The sequence below is a fragment of the Panthera leo genome, chromosome E2 (assembly GCF_018350215.1).
Source record: "Panthera leo isolate Ple1 chromosome E2, P.leo_Ple1_pat1.1, whole genome shotgun sequence".
Taxonomy (NCBI): domain Eukaryota; kingdom Metazoa; phylum Chordata; class Mammalia; order Carnivora; family Felidae; genus Panthera; species Panthera leo.
The window spans coordinates 8,696,515-8,718,243 of NC_056693.1; the positions used below are offsets into that span (position 1 = coordinate 8,696,515).

Here is a 21,729-nt window from a genome sequence, read left to right on the forward strand (position 1 = left end):
AAACTATAGTATTAAAAATATGAGATTAATCATATGTGGAATTTAAGAAACAAATGAAGGGGCACCTGGGGTCTCGTTCAGTTAAGCCTCTAACTTCGGCTCAGGTCATGATCATAGCTCATGAGTTCAAGCCGCGAGTCAGGCTCTGTGCTGACAGCTCAGTGCCTGGAGCCTGCTTCAGATTCTGTGTCTCCCTCTCTCTCTGCCTCTCCCCAGCCTGCTCACTCTCTCTCTTTCTGTCTCAAAAATCAATAAATATTTAAAAAAATTAAAAATTCTTGGTATATTATGGAAATTAAGCTTTTTGTTATAAATTAACTTTTTATGAGTTTGATGCCTTTTAATTTGTTTTATTTTCTTATTTTTTTATTTAAAAAAAAATTTTTTTAACGTTTTTATTTATTTTTGAGACAGAGAGAGACAGAGCATGAATGGGGAAGGGTCAGAGAGAGGGAGACACAGAATCTGAAACAGGCTCCAGGCTCTGAGCTGTCAGCCCAGAGCCCGACGCGGGGCTCGAACTCACAGACGGTGAGATCATGACCTGAGCCGAAGTCGGACGCTTAACCGACTGAGCCACCCAGGTGCCCCATAATTAATTATTTATTTTTTAGTTTACATCCAAGTTAGTTAGCATATGGTGCAACAATGATTTCAGGAGTAGATTCCTTAATGCCCCTTACACATTTAGCCCATCCCTTTTCTTATTATTTTGCCCTACAGAGATTTTGTTTTTATATGGTCAAACTTACCAAATTTCTCCTTTACGGATTCTTGTTTTTATGTTATCCTTAGAAAGCCCTTCCCCGTGCCAGGATTATAGAAATGTCCGCCCATGTTTCTTCCTAGTGAATTATGTTTTCATCTTTTATAGTGTGATCCTTGACCCATCTGAAATGTACTGTGATGTAAGGAGCATAATCTTTCCCAGGTGCCAATTGTTTCAACCCAATCACTGAATAATTCATGTTTTGTCCACCCATTTGAAATTCCACTTTATCACATCCTAATTTCCATCAGTACCCAGGTCCTCGACTACACTTTGTAGTCTAAGGCATCAGGTTACTGCGAACCTGCTTCCCCCTCTTTTACATATTGAAGCTTTACATAATGTTGAATCTTTATGGCACAGTGGCTAAGAACGTGAACTCTAAAACAGGCCCCCCTCGGTTCCTATCTTGGCTCTCCCCTTACCTCCGTCCGCAAAATGTGTTAACCATGAAGTCTACCAGCCAGACGAAATCTGCCTGGCAACCGGTGACATCACTCCGCCCACTGCAAGGCCGAATCTGGGCTCTAACCCGAAGAATAAGCTTGGAGAGACGATGCTCCAAGGAGTAAGGGATGGAGGTGGGGTGGGGAGAACCGCTGGTTCTCGCTTCACACTTAAGTACTCAGATCGTCGGGTTTCTGCCCGCGAAACCGCGGGGCAGGCGTCACTCTGCAGAGTGATGGGGCCCAGACGCAGGCAATGGGATGTGGGCTATGGACCCGAAGCCCAGAAGAATGAATCAACAGGGGCAGGCACGCCTAGGGGCTGCGCTCAGTTGTGAGCATCTCCAGGGTGAATTGCCTAAATCGCCTTATGGCTGCAGCGAAATATTAAAATCACCGCTGGCCCCAATAGCGGTGGTTCCCCGCAGAAACTCCGACCTTTGTCGCGCGCCCAGGCAGCCCCCCCTGCCTCGCCACGCCCACAGAAGCGACCGGTCTTCTCCAGACTCGCGCGTCAGTGGCGGGTAAAGGGGGGTGCAGTGGCCCTAGCCCCCAGCTCCTAACCTCTCGGGGCGCCAGCCATCTTGTTTCCCCGGCCACCACCCCCCACCGCCTCTGGATGTAGACCACCCAGCCTCCCCTCCTAATCTCCCTTTCTCTCCAGGAATTTAGGGATCCAGGATGCCCTGAGTCTGGGAGGGGAGGGTTGGACACCAGACACCGAGAGGCAGAGTAGTAAAGGCCAGCAGGTAGAGCGGAAGTCTGGTGGCACGTCTTGCCCCTTCCTCCCTCCCCATCCCACCTCCCCTCCCCTCCCCCTTTCTCTCTCTCCCTCCTCAGGTCACCGATGGGGGACACCAACTTTCCCCAGCAGGTCACCTGGGCTGAGTCTGTGGGGTTGGGATGCTGTAGGCACATCCTTCACTGACCGGCTCCGAGGTGGACTCCTGGGACTCTCCCATCTGGATCGAAGAGTTTCCTGCCTGGTCTTCAGACTGCTTGTCGCTCCTTTGATTCTCTGAGAGCCTGGCGGAGAGTAGACAGAGCAGGGGGAAGCCCAGAAAGACGGAGTTCCCATATCCAGGCGGGGCCGGACTGGTGACAAAGACAACTATCCCAGGCAAGTGCTACCTGGGCTGACCCCTCTGGCGGGGGAGGGGGTGTGAAGGCAGAAGAAGCATTGGCAGCAGAGTGAATTGCAGGCAGCCTTGATGGGGTGACAGTGGTGGCTGCAGCTGCGGGTGGGGGCTGGGAGGAGCTGGAAGCACCGGGCCATTCAGGAGGGTCCCTGGGTGCTGACCTAAACAGGACTGAGTCCCCTCAGGAAGATTTAAGCAAATGATAGATTTGGTCAGGTTTATATAATGATGCTGGAATAAGTACCCATTAAAAATCATATTCGTAAAGAATATCACATAGGAAAACACTCCTGATAAAGTGGATGTATATATATAATCTCCAATATTATGTCCAATTTGCAAGTAATACACATATTCATAGAGTATATATTAATATATATTTATGTGCTATATGCTGCATTTAACATTATCCAATACATAATATATAGTAATATCCAGTTTGTAAGAAATACACATGCATAACATATTCATATATACATATACTATAATAATACCCAATTTATAAAATTGGCTGTGCCTCCTTCTAAAACCTAAAGGGAATCCCAGCAGTGCCTCCAAAAGAAAAAGAAAGAGAGAACTAAAGGGAGCAAACATTTTATTTTATTTCTAAATGTTTGTTTATTTTTGAAAGAGAGAGGGAGACAGTACAAGGGGGAGGGGTAGAGAGAGAGGGAGGCACAGAATCTGAAGCAGGCTCCAGGCTCTGAGCTGTCGGCACAGAGCCCAACATACGGCTCGAACTTAACAAACGGTGAGATCATGACCTGAGCCGAAGTCGGATGCTTTAACTGCCTGAGCCACCCAGGTGCCCCGGGAGCAAACATTTTAAATCATGGTATTTTTTAAGACTGTATAGACGTTGCACCTAGTTAAACTAAAACCTCAAACTTAAGCAAGAAGAGGCAGATGGCCTGCCTTACAAATAGCAACAACCCTAAGCCATCTTCTAAAGTCACCAGGTTGAACTGAGCCAGACCGTGTGCTGCCCTGGAAGCGAATGCTGGTGCCAGTACTGCCCACAGAGGAGCTGAGAGGCATTTGCAGGGCAGGGTGACTGGCTGCCCCTCAGGCTGGAGTCTGTGCAGTGGGCTCTTGAATGGGTGGGGTGGGAGAGGGGCCACACACTTTCCAACCTCTAACTGGAAACTGGTCACCTGACAAAGGGTGTTCTAATAAGAGGAAAAGCCTGGGAGATGCGATCCGACTACCAAAATAGCAACATTTCCAGATTTCAACGGTTTGTGGAAGAATTGTGGTTTTTTTTTAAGTTTATTTATTTATTTTGAGAGAGACAGAGACAGCGTGAGTGGGGGAGGGGCAGAGAGAGAGGGGGAAAAAGAGAGAATCCCAAGCAGGCTCCGAGCTGTTAGCGCAGATCCCGATGGCGGGCTCCATCTTACGACCGTGAGATCGTGATCTGAGCCAGTATCAAGAATCAGACACTTAACCGACTGAGCCACCCAGCCCTGTTGGAAGCATTTTAATCAGGACATCCCCAAGAGGGGCTACTGGGGGCATTGCACTAGGCACGAGAAAGGGTGTTTAGGGTAAGGTGTATTAAAATCTCAAGAGACCTCTGGCAAAGGTGATCAAGGCTGGCTTCCTGGAGGAAGTTAGATCTGAGAGGAGACATCAGTGATGAGTTGAAGTTATCTGGATGAGGGAGGATGGGAAGGGGCAGAAGGGAGGGTGTTATGTGAGAAAGAGTCCTCTGTGCATTTACAGGCGTGTGTATGAACACTTAGAAACGTGACGTCTTCTTTATATGGATTCTCTTTTTACATAAATGGTATCAAACATTTGATATTCTGTGACTTTTCACCCAGAAGTGTGTTTTGGAGACTCTGTTATGTTCTTACATACCATATACCTCTTTTTTATTATAAAATATCGTACATATTCACGGAAGTCCACAAAACTGAAATGTTCAGCTCAATGATCTATTCTCAAGCAAATACCCCAACCATCCTGGTCAGAAAAAGAACATCGCCTATATCCTCCGAATATTCCCTTGAGCCTCTCCCAAACCCCAACTCCTTCTGCCCCTCAGTGGGACTCACCATTCTGACCCTTAGGACCATTACTACTTTTCTTTCACTTATGGTTTTACCACCTCAGTGTGCATGCCTAAACACTTTAGTTTTTGGACTTTGATATAAACAGAGTCATATGATATGTATTCTTTAGGATGTAGCTTCTTTCACCGAATATGAAGTTTTGGGGATTTATCCATATTGTTAAGTGTGGCTGTAGCTCATTTTCTTTGTTGTGTAGTGTTCTTTTGTACTGGCGATATCACTATACGTATATATATATATATCCACGCTACTGTGTTGAACTTCCTGATCGTTTCCTGTTGGGGTTGTTGCAAACAGTGCTGTTAAGGAAATTCCTGTATGTGTGCTCTGTTGCACACAGTGAAATTGCTGTTCGTGGGATATATATATCTTCCTTTTTTTTTTTTTTAATGTTTATTTGCTTATTTTGAGAGCGAGAGGAGAGGGAGTGTGAGCTGGAGAGGGGCAGAGACAGAGGGAAAGAGAGAATCCGAAGCAGGCTCCACGTTCAGCACAGAGTCCCGCTCGGGGCTCGATCTCACAAACCGTGAGGATCATGACCTGAGCCTAAATCAAGAGTCGGGTGTTTAACTGATTGAACCACCCAGGCGCCCCTGTATACCTTCAATCTTAATAGGTAATGGCCCACCCATCTCTAAAACTAATTTTGTAAGTTTCCATTCCCCTCCCCCCCAGCAGTGTCTAATATTCCCCATGGCTCCTCATCCATCAATATTTGGTGTTCTTAGCCTTTCCATTCTACCAGTCTGACTGGTGTGAAGTGGCCCCTCAATGTGTTTTTTAATTAAAAAAAATTTTTTTTGAATGTTTGTTTATTTTTGAGAGACAAAGCACGAGCAGGGAGGGACAGAGAGAGAAAGGGAGACACAGAATCCGAAGCAGGCTCCAGGCTCTGAGCTATCAGCACCAGAGCCTGACGAGGGCCCTGACCTGAAGTCAGATGCTTAACTGACTGAGTCACCTAGGCACCCCTCCCTCGGTGTGGTTTTAATCACCATTTCCCTTCTGTTTAAATAGTTTGAACCCTCTGATATATTGTTCACTGCCCATTTATTTGGAGGATGACTTTGGTGAAAGGTCTCCACATTTCCTGGAACATTTTTCTATTGGGTTATTTATATTTTTCTTATTAATTTGTAGGAGCTTTTTATAGATTCTGGATTTTTTTTTAAAAAACCTCCCTCAGCTACACGTGTGGCAGATTTTTTCTCTGTGGCTTTTAACATTTTAATGCTGCCTCTTGATGAATAGATGTTCTGAATTCTAATGAACTCAAATTTACTTATTGTTTCCCTTATGGTTAGTGTTTTCCAAGTCCTGTTTCTGAAATCTTTCTCAACCTACAGATCATGAAGATACTCCCTCTTATTAACTTCTTTAGAAGCTTTATGAATTTGCCTTTCATTTTTTAATCTCATGGTCAAATTTCATTGTTTCCATATGAATATATATTTTCCCATCCTAATTATTTAATACTGTCATTTCCATAATACTCTGGGTTGACATGAAATCTCTATTTATTTAAAATTTTTACTTCTCTTAATAATCTGTTTTAGGTTTTGGTATAGAAGTCTCCTCTTTCTTTTGTTAGATTTATTCCTAAGCATTTGAAATATCTTAATTTTATTATTAATGTCATCCTTAATTTTTTTCATTACCTATTTATTTCTTGCTGGTATCTAGAAATGCTATTTATTGTATTCCGTTAACCCTGTATCCAGCCACCTTGCTAGACTCACTTGCTGGTCCTAATAATGTGTTTATAGATTCTGTTTTATGTTTTACATACATAATCGTATCTGTAAATAATGACATTTTTTACTTCTCATCCCAACTTTACACTTTAAAAAATCTTGTTGCGCTTGCTGGCACCTTGTACCAATTATCGATTGCCACCCAAGTGCTGCAGAACAAATTACTTCAAAATTCAGTGAGTTAAAACAACAAGAATTTATTATTATACCTCATAAGCCATGAGGGTGGGCTCAACTAATACGTAAGGGAGTTAGTTGACTGGCCATTGACTGTTCGACACTAGCTTGAGCTGGGACCACTGGAGTGGTCAGCTCAGATTTACATGTCTCGTCTTCCAGCAAATTAGCCTAGATATGTCCTCAGGGTGGTGACAAGAGTGTAAGAGAGCAAGAAGTGGGGCACCTGGGTGGCTCCGTCGGTTAAGCGTCTGACTGGTTTCAGCTCAGGTCGTGATCTCCCGGTTCTGAGTTCAAGCCCCACATAGGGCTCCGTGCTGGCAGTATGGAGCCTGCTTGGGATTCTCTCTTTCTCTCCCTCTCTCTCTGCCCCCCCCCCTCAAAAATAAATAAAAATATAAAAAAAAAAAATGAAGAGAACAAGAAGCAACAGGGAAGGCCTTTTTCAGCAAGGCTCTGAATGGGCACACCAGCCCCAATGCAAGGGGTAGGGAAGTAGATTATGGCCTCGTTAGTGAGAGGAACTGCAGAATCACATTGCAAAGGGAGTGGATATAGGACAAACTGAAGACTTAGAACCATGAATGCTGTCAATCAGCCCAGACTTTAAATCCAGTTTGACTAGAAGGGACTGTGGTGGGCATCTTTGTCTTATTCCCGAACTCCAAGGGAAAGCTTTCAACATTTTATCATTAAGTACAGTATTTGCTGTAGCTTTTTTGTAAATAACCTCTATGAAATTACAGATGTTCCTTTCTACTCCTAGTTTCCTAAAGTTTTTTTTTTTAATGTTTATTCATTTTTGAGAGATAAGAGAGAGACAGAGCATGAGCAGGGGAGGGGCAGAGAGAGAGGGAGACACAGAATCCGAAGCAGGCTCCAGGCTCTGAGCTGTCAGCACAGAGCCTGATGTGGGGTTCGAACCTACAAACCATGAGATCATGACCTGAGCCAGAGTCTGACGCTTAACCAACTGAACAACCCAGGTGCCCCAGTTTGTTTAAAAAAACAAAGTTTGTTTTTTTTAAAGGAATGGTTGTTGGGTTTTGTAGAATATTTACACAAATATTGAAATGATTGTATCATTTTTATCCTTTTTATGTTATCATTGATTTTTTACTTCTTTTTTTAAATGTTTATTTATTTTTGAGGGAGAGAGAGAGAGAGAGAGCACGTGAGCAGGGGAGGGGCAGAGAGAGAGAATCCCAAGCAGGCTCCACACTGTCAGCACAGAGCCTAGTGCAGGGCTCAATCTCACCACCCAGGGGTCTCTGACATTTTACTTCTAAACTTCCCTGTATTACTGGAATAAACTCAATACAGTTGTGAAGTTATATTGTGTGTGTGTGTGTATGTTTTAGTTTATTTATTTTGAGACAGGGCACGAGTTGGGTAGCGGCAAAGAGAAAGAATCCCAAGCAGGCTCCACACTGTCAGCAGAGAGCCCAGTGTGGGTTAGAATTCACATACCATGAGATCATGATCTAAGTGGAAGTCAGATGCTCAACCGACTGAGCCACCCAGGTGCCCTGATATGTAATATTTTCATTGTCATTCTGTTCAAAATATTTTCTGATGTCTGTTATAATCAATTCTTTAACCACTGGTTATTTTTAAATGTAGTTCTTAATATCCAAACATAGGGATCTTTAAACTAATTTTTGTTAATTTCTAGCTTAATTGTGTGTGGTCAGAAGTGTACTCCGTGTGACTATGATCCTTTGGAATTTGTTGAGATTTGTTTTACAGAAAATATGGTTGATTTTTTTGTGTAATTGTTTAGCATGTTCTTTAAAAGTATGTAATCTGCAGGTGTTGAATATTGTGTGTGTGTGTGTGTGTGTACATATAAATATATATTCATTAGGTCAAATGTGCTAATTAAGTTGTTCAGGTCTTCTATATCCTTAATGAATTTTTGCTCTTTATCTTTTATGCCTAAGATAAGTAGATTCTATCAATTTCCTACATTTTGAGGCCACATTAAGGAATGTATAACATTTTAGAGGCACTGGAGTGGCTCAGTCAGTTGAATGTCCAATTCTTGATTTCAGCTCAGGTCATGATTTCATGGTTCGTGGGATCGAGCCCCACGTCCCTGACAGCACAGAGCCTGCTTTGGATTCTCTCTCTCCCTCTCTCTCTGCCCCTCCCCCTACTCACACTCTCTCTTTCTCTCTCAAAAAAAAAAAAAAAAAAAAAAAGATGCATAACATTTTAGGATGCATATGTCTTCCCAGTGAAAGGGAACTTTTTATCATTATTAAATTTCCCTCTTGGGGCGCCTGGGTGGCTCAGTCCTTTGGGTGTCTGACTTCAGCTCAGGCCATGATCTCCTGGTTTGTGAGTTTGAGCCTCGAGTCGGACTCTGTGCTGACAGCTCAGAGCCTGGAGCTTGCTTCTGTGTCTCCCTCTCTCTCTGCCCCTCCCCCATTCACACTCAATCTCTCTCTCAAAAATAAATAAACATTAAAAAAATTTTTAATTTCCCTCTTTATCTCTGGAGGCTTTACTTTAAATATTAAATGCATCTTAATATATAAATATTAAGTACATACAAACATTAATACTATAATGTGTAAAAATTATGTATTAATATATTAGTAAAGCTATACAAGCTTTCTTTTGGGTAGAGTTTTCATGAAATACTATTTTCCATGCTTTTTACTTTTAATTATTCCAAATTCTTACATTTTAGGTGTCTCTTGTTAACAGCATTTAGTCTGATTTCAGGTTTTTATTAAGTCTGAAAACTTCATCTGTAATTGGAGCATTCAGTCCATTTACATTTAATACAAATACTGAAATGTTTAACTTTAAATCTACCATTTAATTAGGTGTTTTGTACCTGCCCTATCTACTCTAGATTACTTTTTCTCTTCTTCTTGCATTCTTTGTGCATGGTTTGTTTTTATTAGTCTTTTTTTCCCCTCTTATAGCTTAGAAGTTCCATTTCTTTGCTGTTCTTTTAATGGTTCCCCTGGATATTAAATATGCAGCATTTTATCAAATAATATTTATCGGTACCCTAAGCGAACCAAACGAGAGTTCGTCCACCTGATGCTAAGCAAGCAAATAAAAACCGGCACCAAGCTTTTGCAGTGAAGAAAGATTTACTGGGTGGCTACCACCCAGGGGAACCAGGAGCTAATGCCGAAAAGTCCCAAACTCCCTGATGACTTCCAAGTGGGGGTGGTGGGGGGGGAGTTGGAGGGTAGTTTAAAGGGTGAAAATTCAGGGTGAGGGTCTCAGGGTCTTGGATCACTCTGATTTTTTGTTTATTTTTGAGAGAGAGAGAGAGAGTACAAGCAGGGGAGGGGCAGAGAGAGAGAGGGAGACACAGAATCCGAAGCAGCTCCAGGCTCTGAGCTGTCGGCACACAGCGCGATACAGGGCTTGAACTCACAAACTGTGAGATCATGACCTGAGCCACAGTTGGACACTTAACCGACTGAGCCACCCAGGCGCCCCAGATCATGTTGACTAATTAAGGATTTGCTCAACTATATTTCCTTTCTTGACCATCTTGACCTTCTGGCAAGTTCCTGACTGGTTTGGGTGTGACTGGAGCAGGGCCATCGCTCTGCTTTAGGGGCCTGAACCGATAAACCATTCTGAGCAGACTGCATTAGTGATGTCATCTCTAGAGTACAGAGGCAGAAGTTCCACATCCTGTGACTACTAAGCCGCAAATTATTATGTTTTCTTGCGAACGCGGCACCTTAGACTTGTTACGTCCGGCAGAACAGCATCCCACAGACTTTTCAGGAGGCAACTCATTTCCTGAGGCAGTTTCTTTAACAGTAGCTAAGGGCTACGTGACTCTGGTCAGAAGCAGCTGAGAGCCCCATGTCTAAATTGTGGGGTCTGGGGGGGGGCTTGCATCGCTGGTCTCAGGACTTTTATCCTCTTCCCAGACAATAAAAAGTACTTACAACAATTAAATTCCACTAACCACCCTCCTTATCTTCACTGTGGTGCAATTCTTCCTCTTTGCTTAATTAAAACCAAACAAGATGTTACGATTACTTTTTGTGCAGTCTCAGTTCCATCCCCATATTTGCATTTCCATTACTCCTGATTCCTTTCTGCATGTCTGACCTTCCATCGAGGATAATTTCCTCTCTTGGAGCGCCTGGGTGGCTCAATCAGTCGAGTGTCCCTCTTTGGCTCACAGTTTGTGGGTTTGAACCCTGCATCGGGCTCTGTGCTCACAGCCCAGAGCCCACTTTGGATTCTCTGTCCCCCTCGCTCTCTGCCCCTCCCCCGCTCTCAGAAATAAACATTTTTTTTAAAAAAGATAACTTTCCCTCTTATGGAAGAATCCTCCGTCTTATTTCCTGGAGTTGAGGGCTTCTGGTGAGAGCACTCTCTGAAGTTTTGTCTTTATTCCATCTTCATTCTTGAAATAATTCGGGGATCCACGAATTCCCGGCTGATTGCTGTATTGCTTTTGACAGTGGCTGACGCATAAATTGTTCCACAATCTAATCCAGTTAAATTCAGGCTTTTTTACGGCAGTAAGTTTTTGAACTCAGTGTTTGACGTGTGTTCTGACGCCAGGAGGGATCTTCTTAGCTGTCTCTTTCCTCCGTTCTCTCTAGTGTATTCCTGGCCTAAATTTACTGATTTTGAGTGTGCCCTCAGGCTTAAACTTCTTCACACCCCGTTTCAAATAAAGTCAGTTTCTTTGGGAAGAGCTTCTGGGCCCATTTGTTCTGAAGGCCTGTCTCTCTCCCAGGACAAGATCTTCAGAGCTGGATGGGAACAGAGGCCTGCTTCTCTCTGAGTGCTTTTGGAGCAGGGTGCCACGTGGAGCATTAACCTCTGGTCTTACTGAGTTGCCCCTCCTGACATAGAACCTCCACCTCACCAATGAGCTGGGGCAAGGGGGTGACCAGGGCCCCCAGTATTCTCCACTTGTCGGGCCACAAATGAGGGCAGAGTGGAAGAAAGGGGCTCCGGACCTTTATACCACACACTTGCCTGGAATTTCGTCTCTGCCACGTGTCGCCAAAAAGGAATGACAAACGCTGGTGATCTGCCCCTCCTGGGAAGGTGCCTGTAGCCTCTGAATGGGAACTGGGGAGAGAGGGAACCCTGTGCAGTTTCCACAGCACTGGGCCGGGAGTGAGGAGGGAGGGAGCAGGCTGTGGGTCACATGCCACAGACTCTCCCTGTTCATGGTGAGTTTTAGTAGATTTTCCTGACTAAACGTTTGCTGTGTGCCCTGAAGACATTTTCCAGAGTCCTTGAATGTTTTCTTTCTTGGTAATGTTCACAGGCTGTGTTTGTTTCACTAGGGGATGGGTCCACAGAAACTCACTGCTCCCCTCCCCACCCCCCCCCACCCCCGCCATCTTGCTGCCTTTCCAGAAATAGAACCCCAAGGAAGCTCTTTAATATCTCTATACCCCAATCTCTATACCCCACCTTAGATCTCTTGAATCAGAATCTGGAAGAGTGAGGCTTGGAGAATGAAAGGCAGGAGTCTGGAGGGTTTTGAGAGCTCCTCAAATGGTTGGGATACACAGGTTGGAAAACCGCTGGCCTAGAAGCCCACATGCATTAGCTGGGCCAAGTAGACTAGAAGGAGAAAGGAAAGAAACCTGAGTTTCTTGAGTCTTTACTGTGTCCTTGGCACTCAATATCCACTATGTCATTTTTAATCCTTTCAGATGGGGCTGATTTTTTTTTTAACTAAGTTTTTTAAAGTTTATTGATTTATTTTGAGAGACAGAGCATGAGCTTGAGCAGGGAAGGGGTAGAGAGGGGGGAGAGAGACAATTCCAAGCAGGCTCCACATTGTCAGCATGGAGCCACGTGGGGCTTGAATTCACAAACTGTGAGATCACGACCTGAGCCAAAATGAAGAGTCAGACGCTTAAGCGACTGAGCCACCCAGGTGCCCCCAGATGGGGCTAATGTTCAGCTGACATTCCAGGGGCTATGGCTGGTTCATTCTGATTGGTGCTCACACCATAACATTACTAAATATTTTGAAATTCATCTAGCTTGTAAGATGAGAGAAAAAAACAACAACAACCGAGTCTCGAGGTGATGAAATTATTTGCCCAAAGTCCACTAGTGAGAAGGGCCAAGAGGTAAATTGTGGCCCTTTGTTGCCCTGAAACCCTGCCGGCATGAAGTTTCAGTGTCTGAGACATAGCCCGTAAAGTCTGCTATTTTTGATGACCCCAAGATTCCGTCAGGAGTTAGCTGGCCTGAAAGAAGAAAGTCATGGAGTCCCTTGAAGAAATATCAGAGGAAGAGGCTCCCAAGGGACCCAGAACTTCCTCCTTCCTGTCCGGGAAGCTCACAGCCAAGGAGATTCTGGCCACCAAGACCCAAAACTACTTTGCTGAGACTAAAAGAACCGAGGATATCTTAATGCAGGTCGCTTTCTCCATTGGGCTGGGTAGCATATGGCGTTTCCCTTACCTGTGTCAGCGGAACGGAGGAGGTAAGGCCAAGGACCTGGGTCTTGAGTTTGGGGAAGGAGTTTTAAGTCTTGAAGCCCAGACTCCCGGGTCCTGGGGGAGGAGACACCTGGAGGTTCACCCAGACTTCTAGGGGATAAAGAGGAGGGGGGCCGGGACTCCTGGCTGCCTGAGCACAGCGCCTGGCTCCCTTCTCCAGGCAGCTTTATCCTGATGTACTTCTTCATGCTCCTCTCGTTTGGGATTCCCCTCCTGTACATGGAGATGATCATGGGGCATTGGCTGCGTGTGGACAACATCCGGGTCTGGAAGCAGCTCGTCCCCTGGCTGGGCGGCATAGGATACGCTAGCATATTGGTGAATGAGGGGCCCGGGCAAGAGGCATCCCCAAGTCACCCCTTGTGGTCTCCAGGCCCCCCGTCTCTGTCCATCCCGTCCCTCAGGCCCACTGTGTCCACCCCTAGGTGTGCATCTTGATGAGCTTGTATAATAGCGTCATCATCACCTGGAGCCTCTCCTACCTGGCCAACTCCTTTGATAACTCCCTGCCCTGGAACCAGTGCCCACTGGTGAAGACCACCAATGTCACTGGTGAGGAGAGGGAGAGGGGAGGCCGGCAGGGCCAAGGGAGGCAAGGGCACCAAGGAGCGGGAGAGAGGCAGTGAGAGCCACGGGGGAGGAAGTGAAGAGCGGGGGACGGGCACCTAGTGAGGTGGTGCCTAAGCACCTGGGTCCCCCCCCCAGACCTCTCTTGCCTTCGGACTGTGTCCCACCAGTACTTCTGGTACCACACCACCCTGAGCGCCTCAGGCCACATTGAGGAAGGGGTCGACGCCCTCGTCCTGCACCTCACACTGGGCATCTTCGCAGCCTGGTTCCTCCTCTTCTTAACCATGATCACAGGGCTGAAGATTTCAATGCAGGTAAGCCACCCCCCCCACCCCCCCACCGACCCCGCCACAATCCGGCCGGACACCATCCCACTCCTTCCTGCCGACCTCTCTTCTCTAATCCCCAAGACCCTCCCCCACTCCCAGAGGACAGGCTCTGCCATCCAGGGCTCCCCAAAGCAGCAGCATCAACCCCTCCTGTCACAAAGAACTGCCCCTGTCCCACCCACTGCGGGAAGGAGCGCCTGGTACCCACTCTTCCCCATGCCTCACCCCCAGGTCACAGCAGTGGAGACCTTCTAGAGCAGACCACAGCCTCGCCCCTTGAACCTTGCACCCTGTGCCTGCCCGCATATTGACAGGGCCTGTTAATCCCTGAAGGCCAGCTGGCTACCAGTTCCTTTCCAGAGTCTTCCATTTTATTCCAACCCATACTTCCAGCCCACGCCCCTGCCACCTGGATCATCTTCTCCTTACGTGGAAAATTTATTCTGGTGTGTTTATTAGGTCACTTCAGTTAACCTTACCCGCAGCTTCTGGCCCCCGAAACAGTTCATGCAGTCGGTTTCCACCCCATGTGTCCCTGGAGCCATCTCTCCACAGCCTTCGAGATAAAGCAGATTTTACTAAAGGCTCAGTAGGGGCACAGGGAGGGAGGGGGCCTGCCTTCCTCTCCCAGAGTGGAAAGAACCAGAAATACTTCAAAATTCCCACTGACCGTGTTACTCTCTCCCAAAGTCTCTCCTCGGTTGCTTTTCCTCTGTCTTCACCGGTGACATTGTCCCATGCGGTTAACTCACGCCAAGACCATAAAACCCAGGCAGATGATAATGTCCAGCTGCCCTACCACATAAACGCCATCTCACTTGGTGTCTCACCCCTCACCTCTGAGCAGCTTATTGGTAGATTCTTCCCCCAAAACAACATCACCGTCTCCTAAGGATAACAGCCAGGCCACCTTCACCCGGCTCAGCCCAGCTTGTCTCCCTCTCTCTAGGCCTGCCGACCTGTGCTCCCTGTAATGCTTGCCTCCGCCTGCCCCTCCTCCCCACTTCTCCTGACTTCCGGTTTCTGTCTTGACCCACCTGGCCAGATCCTGATTTTTTCGGTATTCCTCCTCTACATCGTCCTCCTCTGCTTCCTCATCCGAAGTCTCTTCTTGGAAGGTGCAGTTGCCAGCCTCAGACGTATGGTGACCACAGAGGTGAGGCTGGGGACTCCACACCTCCTCCCTCCCACAGCTCCCCAGGCCTTCTCTGACTCTTCTTCTCAGACACCTTTCCTAAGGCCCCCAGCCCGCCCCTCATCCCTCTGCTCCCCAGCCCAGCTTGCCCTTCTTCCAGCTCACTGACGGGTCTACCCTCAGGCTCACCCCCAAACGTCTCTCTCTCCCAACCCCATCCACAGCTCTCATCCTGGGCCTCGCTGGACCTCTGGCGTCAGGCAGGAGGCCATGTGGTTTATTCCTTAGGCCTGGGCCTGGGCACCACCATCAACTTCTCCTCCAAGGCTGGAGGCAACAGCTACATCCAGGTGGCCTCCTTGGTGGCCCTGGTCAACCTGGTGACCTCATTGCTGCTCACATCCATCATCTTTATAGTGCTGGAGTTCTGGGCCACCACCAGCGGCCACACCTGTGTTGAGAAGTGAGTAATTACAGCCTTGCAGGTCCAACAGGAGGTCCCTCCCTCCACCTTAGCAATCCCCCAGCCTCATGGGCCTTCACGCTCTGGCCTCTCCAATAATAATAACAATAACAGCAACAGTTATCATAGTCATCATCATATCACATTCTCAGAGAAAGCTGCCAAATGATAATATTCTAAACACTTTTTTTAATGTTTACTTATTTGGGGGTGGGGGTGGGGGGAAGGGACAGAGAGAGAGGGAAGGAGAATCCCAAGCAGGGTCTGCGCTGTTAGCACTGAGCCTGAAGTGGGACTCAATCCCACAAACTGTGAGATCATGACCGAAGCTGAAACCAAGCATCGGACGCTCCACCAACTGAACCACCCGGGTGCCCCCAAATGATACTGTTCTAATATCCACCACTTTATAGATAAGAAAATAGGCCCAGAGACAGGACTGTCCAAAGGTTTCCATAAATCGTATTTGGTGTAAAGAAGACTTCAAAATCAATTCTTTAACTCGCAGAGGTTGTACAGCATCCTGGGCCACAATCAAAGGTTACTGGCCTAGGCTACATATTGGAATCATTTGGGGAACCTTAGAAAACACTTACACCTGAGTCTCACTTCCAGCGATTCTGATTTACTTGGTCTGGGATGCCTTCAGGCATTGGGATTTTTTTTTTTTAAATGTCCAAGGTGGGGGATGCCCAGGTGGCTCATAGGTTAAGCATCTGACTTCAGCTCAAGTCATGATCTCACGGTTCATGAGTTCGAGCCCCACATTGGGCTCTGTGCTGGTAGCTCAGAGCCTGGAGCCTGTCTTGGATTCTGTGTCTCTGCCCCTCCCCTGCTCTCTCTCTCCCTCTCTCTCTCAAAAATAAACAAACATTAAAAAAATTTTACAAAAAAAAAAAAATCTCCGGGGCGCCTGGGTGGCTCAGTCGGTTGAGCATCCGACTTCGGCTCAGGTCATGATCTCACAGTTTATGGGTTCGAGCCCCGCATCAGGCTCTGTGCTGACCGCTTGCTCAGAGCCTGGAGCCTGCTTCAGATTCTGTGTCTCCTCTCTCTGCCTCTCCCCACTCACGCTTTGTCTCACTCTGTTTCTCAAAAATAAATAAATGTAAAAAATAAAAAAAAAAAATCTCCAAGGTGGGATTTTTCTTCTAGTTAGGATGTTGAAGGATACAAAAGTCCATGCTTCCTTGGTACCAGCAATTTTAAAAATGGATAAAATAAAAATAATACTTTCCTATAATGTTACTGAAGAGCAGTAGACACAAAGGAGCCCTCATGAACTAAATAAAGCCAGGAGAGTAATGAGTTCATCGTACATGAGCAAAGAGCCACGAATGCCTTCATATCTGGGGGTAAGTGGCTCCTCGGGTGGGTGCATGTGGCTGGAGGCACAGGCCTGTCACGGATGGAGAGACTTTGCACTGACAAGGAGAAACCGTGCAAGCATTTAATAACAGTATGGGCTGCCAGCAGGTGTTGGAATCGCAACGAGCCCCCAAGAAGGAAATACACCACTGGACCCAACGGTTTGCCTCTCTATTCCCAGGAAAGGTTTTTGGAGAAGAGGCAGAAGTGCAAGGGAGACAAGGGAGCAAGCAGAGGAGCTCCGCCTAGTCCTGTGGTTTCAGGACCTGTGGCCCCACTGGAGCTGTGTGCGAAGACAAACCCAAAACATCTACAGCTACTATCCGGCCCACTTCAACCCAAATAATGACAACATCAAAGATACTAGTCCTCATGGTGGGGGGGAAGGGCAGTGTGCAGGAAGTTGGGGGCATGGCCTGAGGGCAACGTGAGCCCTCCTTAATCCCATTTGAAGGCAGAGAAAAAACTAATGAAAACTGGCACCCACCCCAGCTCGCCTCAACGCTTAGAAAACTAACTAAATAGCCCTAACTCTTAGCTGCCTGTTGGAATAAAAGTCTTAAATTTATCGAGATTTCGCAAAATAAAACAGGTCACAGACCTTCCTCCTTTGTTGTTCTATCTACAACGCCCCACATGGAATTGAACACTCTCGAGACATTCCAAAACCCAGGAAAATAGAATCCATAGCCAAGAGAAAAAAAAAGAAGACCCAAAGATCATCAAGACATTAGAATGAGCAGACAAGACCTTTAAAACAACGATTATAAATATGTTAAGGGATTGCATAGAAAAGATGAGTAAAATGGAAGCAGTGGAGGTATTTTAGGAAAGATATGGAAAATCTAACAAAGAACCACATGGAAATTATAGAACTCAAAGTCGATGAAAACAAAGTTTCACTGGATGTATTTAGTATTCATCCAGCAGAATAAAGGATCAGTTAATTTGAGGACAGGTAAATAGAAGTTCTACAAAGTGAAACAAAGAGGAAAAAAAGAACGAAAAAACTGAAGAAGACCTTCAGTGACCTATAGGACTAATATATGTGGGGGGGAGGGTTAGTTTATTTTTTATTTGTTCTGAAAGAGAGAGCAAGCGGGGGAGGGGCAGAAAGAGAGAGAGACAGAATCCCAAGCAGGCTCCGTGCTGTCAGTGCAGAGCCCGATGAACGGCTCAATCTCATGAACCATGAGATGACCTGAGCCAAAATCAAGTCGGACACTTAACCAACCGAGCCACCCAGGCGCCCCAAGATTAATCTATGTTTAATTGGAGTTGTGGGAGGAGAGGTATAATGGCCGAAACTGCAAACAATCCAAATGTCTGCTAGGAGGTGAGTAGATAACAAATCTTAGTATAGTCATTCAATGAATGGAATACTATCTGCCAATTAAAATGAATGAACTGGGTTTTTTAATTAATGTATATTTTTTAATGTTTATTTTTGAGACGGAGACAGAGCATGAGTGGGGGAGGGGCAGAGAAAGAGGGAGACACAGAACCTGAAACAGGCTCCAGGCTCTGAGCTGTCAGCACAGAGCCCGACATGGGGCCCAAACCCATGAACCACGAGATCATGATCTGAGCCGAAGTCGGACACCCAACCGAGCCACCCAGGCGCCCCTATTAATATTTTTTAATGTTTATTTTTGAGAGAGCGCATGAGCAGGAGAGGGGCAGAGACAGAGGGACACACAGAATCTGGAGCAGGCTGCAGGCTCTGAGCTGTCAGCACAGAATATCATGTGGGGCTTGAACTCATGAACCACAAGATCATGACCTGAGCCGAAGTCCAATCCTTAACTGACTGAACCACCCAGGTGCCCCTAAATATCCCCCTTTTTATTAGGACACCAGTCCTACTGGATTAGGGGCCAGTATGACCTCATCTTCAATTACTTCTGTAACAACCCTCTTTCCAAACAAGGTCACATTCTGAGGTAGTGGGCCTTAGGACTTGAACATATGAATTTAGTGGGGGGCACACTTCAACCCGTAACACTGAGGAGTCCTAGCTACAACAAATCTAGAGTCTTCTGCCCCTTCGGGGACTCCCCAGCGCAACTCCCCTGCCAAGTCCACCTGATTCACTTCCAGCCCCTGTCTATTTGCCCTTGTTACTCGGCTGAACTCCTCTTGCACAACTCACTTTCCTCTCAGGCAGCAGAGGGGCCAGACTGCTCACCACATTTCCTTTGCTTTTCCCGTTCAGGAGTGTCTCAAAATTGATAAGCCTGATAAAAAAGGGGGTGCTGCCTCAGGATGCCAAGCCCCCGGAAGACATCCTCCTCCTGCCCGCCCTGGACTACCTAGACTGGATCAGCAATCTCCCTCAACACCTCCAGTACCCGGTCATCCACTTCTCCCCATCCTGCAGCATCATGACCCAGAAGGATAAGGTGTGTTTGTGGGGGTGGGAGGGTGCTTCCCAGAGGCCCCACAGGACACTGGGAAATGCATTTCCCAGGAGCCTCATGGGTCACCCATGCATCTTCAGAGGAAGGTGGCAGTTATAATCAAGTTTCCACCACCGTTACCTGTGCACTAGGGTCTTCGCTAAGTGGTCACTTGACTTTAATCCTCACATCAACCCTAGGAGCCCAGTTTGTTAGAGGAGGAAACTGCGGCCTAAAGAGGTGAAGCTCACACAGCTCAGGAAAGCAAGCAGGGCAAACACTCAGCCTTCTGCCGTCTGCCCACCACTCTCTGCCTCTTTCCTCTGTCCGAGACAGACATTGCTAATCGATCACTGCACCATTTCCCCCCCCCACCCCCAATCCAGACCCACCACTGCCTGAGAGCTCTTCTCCCCCACAGTTCATGGAGGGCCCTGGCCTGGCATTCGCAGCTTTCTCCCAAGCCATCTCGCTGTTCCCTGGCGCCTCTCTCTGGGCCATCCTCTTCTTCTTGGCCTTGGTCATCATGGGGCTGAGCACCTTGATGAGCATCTTGGAAGGCATTGTCTGTCCCCTCCAGACCTCCTTCTCCCTCTTCAGGAGGTATCCCAAGCTGCTCTCAGGTACTGTGGGTGCTCGGCCTAGCAAAGACCCTGCCCTGCTGCCCCCTCTCCCCAGGCCACCCCAATCTGTAGAGCTCACTTTGACCCCTAGCCCAGCCCTGCGCATAGACCTCAGTGTGGCCAAACCTGCCTTTGTCACAGTGCTCATCTGCTTGGGAGGTTTTCTGGGCAGCCTCGTCTTCACCAGCCATGCTGGCAGCTACATAATGTCCTTGTTTGATGACTGCCTGGTCCCGCTCACCCTCATCGTCATTGTGGCCTTCCAGAATGTGGCCCTGGCCTGGATCTATGGAGCCAGGAGGTGACGTCCAAGCCCCGGGGGCCCATCCAGCCAGGGACCCACCCCAGGTCTCTGCTCCCTTTGTCCATCCCACAGCAGGGGGGCCCAGCCAGCGGCTGGCGGGGTACAGGCACAAGGAGCAGTCAGGAACCAGGGGCCATAGGGGACAGTCTGAAGGCAGAGGGCTGGAGCACTACACGCATGCAGGTTCCCGTCCTCAGCGAGGGCCCAGCAGGACTTGGCAGCCAGTGAGAGAACCGCTCCCAAGCGCTCGGGTGCCGGCTGCCAGAGGAGGGCTCCTACCCAGACATCTACGCCTGTTGTTCCCTCCCCAGGTTCAGGGAAGAAATGTTCAGTAAGCTGGGCCACCTGCTGTGGTCCTTCTTCACTTTCCTGTGGCGCTACGTGACCCTGCCTGGGCTGCTGGCCCTCTTCACCATCTGCCTCACGCAGCTCCACCGGAGGGTACCGTCCTACTACATCGCCTGGAACAGCAGTATGGTGAGGTCCCCCTACCCTGGCCTCTCACCACCACTCCGGGCCCCGTTCATCTCATCTCCCACTCCACGGAGACCCGAGGTCTGGGCTCCTTCCATCCCCAGGGAACCTTTAGCCAGCTTCCCAGTCCCTGGGGAGTGGAATCCCCAGCATCGCAGGGATTGAACCCCCCCCCCCCCCACTTCCTCCCACGCTGCTCCCTTCTTTCGGCCTCCAGAGCCAGGAAGTAAAACAGCCCTACCTGCAGAGCACCCTGAGCTGGGTCACCTTCCTCAGCATCCTCACCTTTCTGCCAATCCCAGTGCAGCCACTCCACCACTGGTGGCACCTCGAGGACCACATTGCTTCTGATCCCTCTGAAAAGCTACAGTCCAAAAAGATGCCCTTGGTGCCCCCCAAGTCGTTGCAGTACCCCAGACACCAACTGGTGACGTCCCAGAAGACAGACACTGAATGCTCATCTAGAAAAGTCAACCCACCCTTGATTAGGAGGCTGAACCTGAGCTCCTTATGGAGGTTCAGCCTGCCCTTGAGTGAGTACAACCAGAGCTCTTCCTGGTTCAGCCTGCCTGTCATTTCATCCCTGACATCTGCGCTGTCCATGAGGAATGCCAGCACTCCCGTTTCAAGGCAGGTGAGCCCGGCCTCAGTAACCATAGACAACAGTGACAAGAGCAGGGAGACCCAGGAAGAAAATTAGGACTCTGTTCAATAACTGGTGACACCACCCATTTTTCCAAATCTGGCATTAGCGTCCACCTTGCTACAGAAATAATCGGTCCTGTCGGGAAGTAGGGAGAGGGACACATGGAAGTTTTGCCTAGCAACCACTGACATCACTCAGTTGGCCTTGGGAGGAAACGGACAACTCAGGAGCGCCTTCCTCTCCTGGAATAATACCGATTCTGCTAAGTGGAACACTCTGCTCTGGGGTTGGAGAATTCAGAAGAAATCAACTCAGCCATTCACAGGGCTGCACCTAGGGCCTCCTTTCTCCCTGTGAGGAGGGAGCATCATGTTGGCATGATGGAGATGGGCCTCGAGGCACTTTCCGGGATCCAGCCTTCCCAGTTATCATGGAGACAGACAGTGTTCTCTCCAAACCCCAAACTCGACCACCAACCTGGAACACTGGGGTAGCTAACGCCTCCAGGGCTGCTCTCTCAGAACGGGGCTGGGATAACAAAGCTGAGTCAATAAATTGATCCACTGAGACCCCGCG

The 21,729-nt window shown here is 47.8% G+C and overlaps 1 protein-coding gene across 9 annotated transcripts; it reads left to right on the top strand.

Annotated features, from left to right (window-relative positions):
• The first annotated feature begins 1,726 nt into the window (after nucleotides 1-1,726).
• LOC122208517 (orphan sodium- and chloride-dependent neurotransmitter transporter NTT5-like) lies at nucleotides 1,727-21,729 on the top strand. 9 transcript variants are annotated; one of them, XM_042919662.1, is made up of 13 exons: nucleotides 1,727-1,964; nucleotides 2,087-2,335; nucleotides 12,566-12,826; nucleotides 13,003-13,160; nucleotides 13,268-13,394; nucleotides 13,548-13,726; nucleotides 14,787-14,897; nucleotides 15,101-15,339; nucleotides 18,923-19,109; nucleotides 19,528-19,729; nucleotides 19,871-20,030; nucleotides 20,345-20,510; nucleotides 20,810-21,034. In XM_042919662.1, the coding sequence occupies exons 3-13, from the start codon at nucleotides 12,604-12,606 to the stop codon at nucleotides 20,936-20,938; spliced, it is 1,881 nt and encodes a 626-aa protein (XP_042775596.1). In that variant the 5' UTR covers nucleotides 1,727-1,964; nucleotides 2,087-2,335; nucleotides 12,566-12,603; the 3' UTR covers nucleotides 20,939-21,034. The 9 variants fall into 9 exon arrangements, with proteins under 9 accessions (XP_042775596.1, XP_042775589.1, XP_042775588.1 ...); XM_042919655.1 differs by having other exon boundaries at nucleotides 1,728-1,964; nucleotides 2,056-2,335; nucleotides 20,725-21,729; XM_042919654.1 differs by having other exon boundaries at nucleotides 1,728-1,964; nucleotides 20,725-21,729.

Bases quoted from the DNA above. Each gene is read 5' to 3' on its own strand.
- LOC122208517 (XM_042919655.1), top strand. From the start codon at position 12,604: ATGGAGTCCCTTGAAGAAATATCAGAGGAAGAGGCTCCCAAGGGACCC. The intron at 13,727-14,786 runs GTAAGCCACCCC...CCACCTGGCCAG, and splicing joins GGCTGAAGATTTCAATGCAG to ATCCTGATTTTTTCGGTATT. The intron at 20,031-20,344 runs GTGACGTCCAAG...TTCCCTCCCCAG, and splicing joins TGGATCTATGGAGCCAGGAG to GTTCAGGGAAGAAATGTTCA.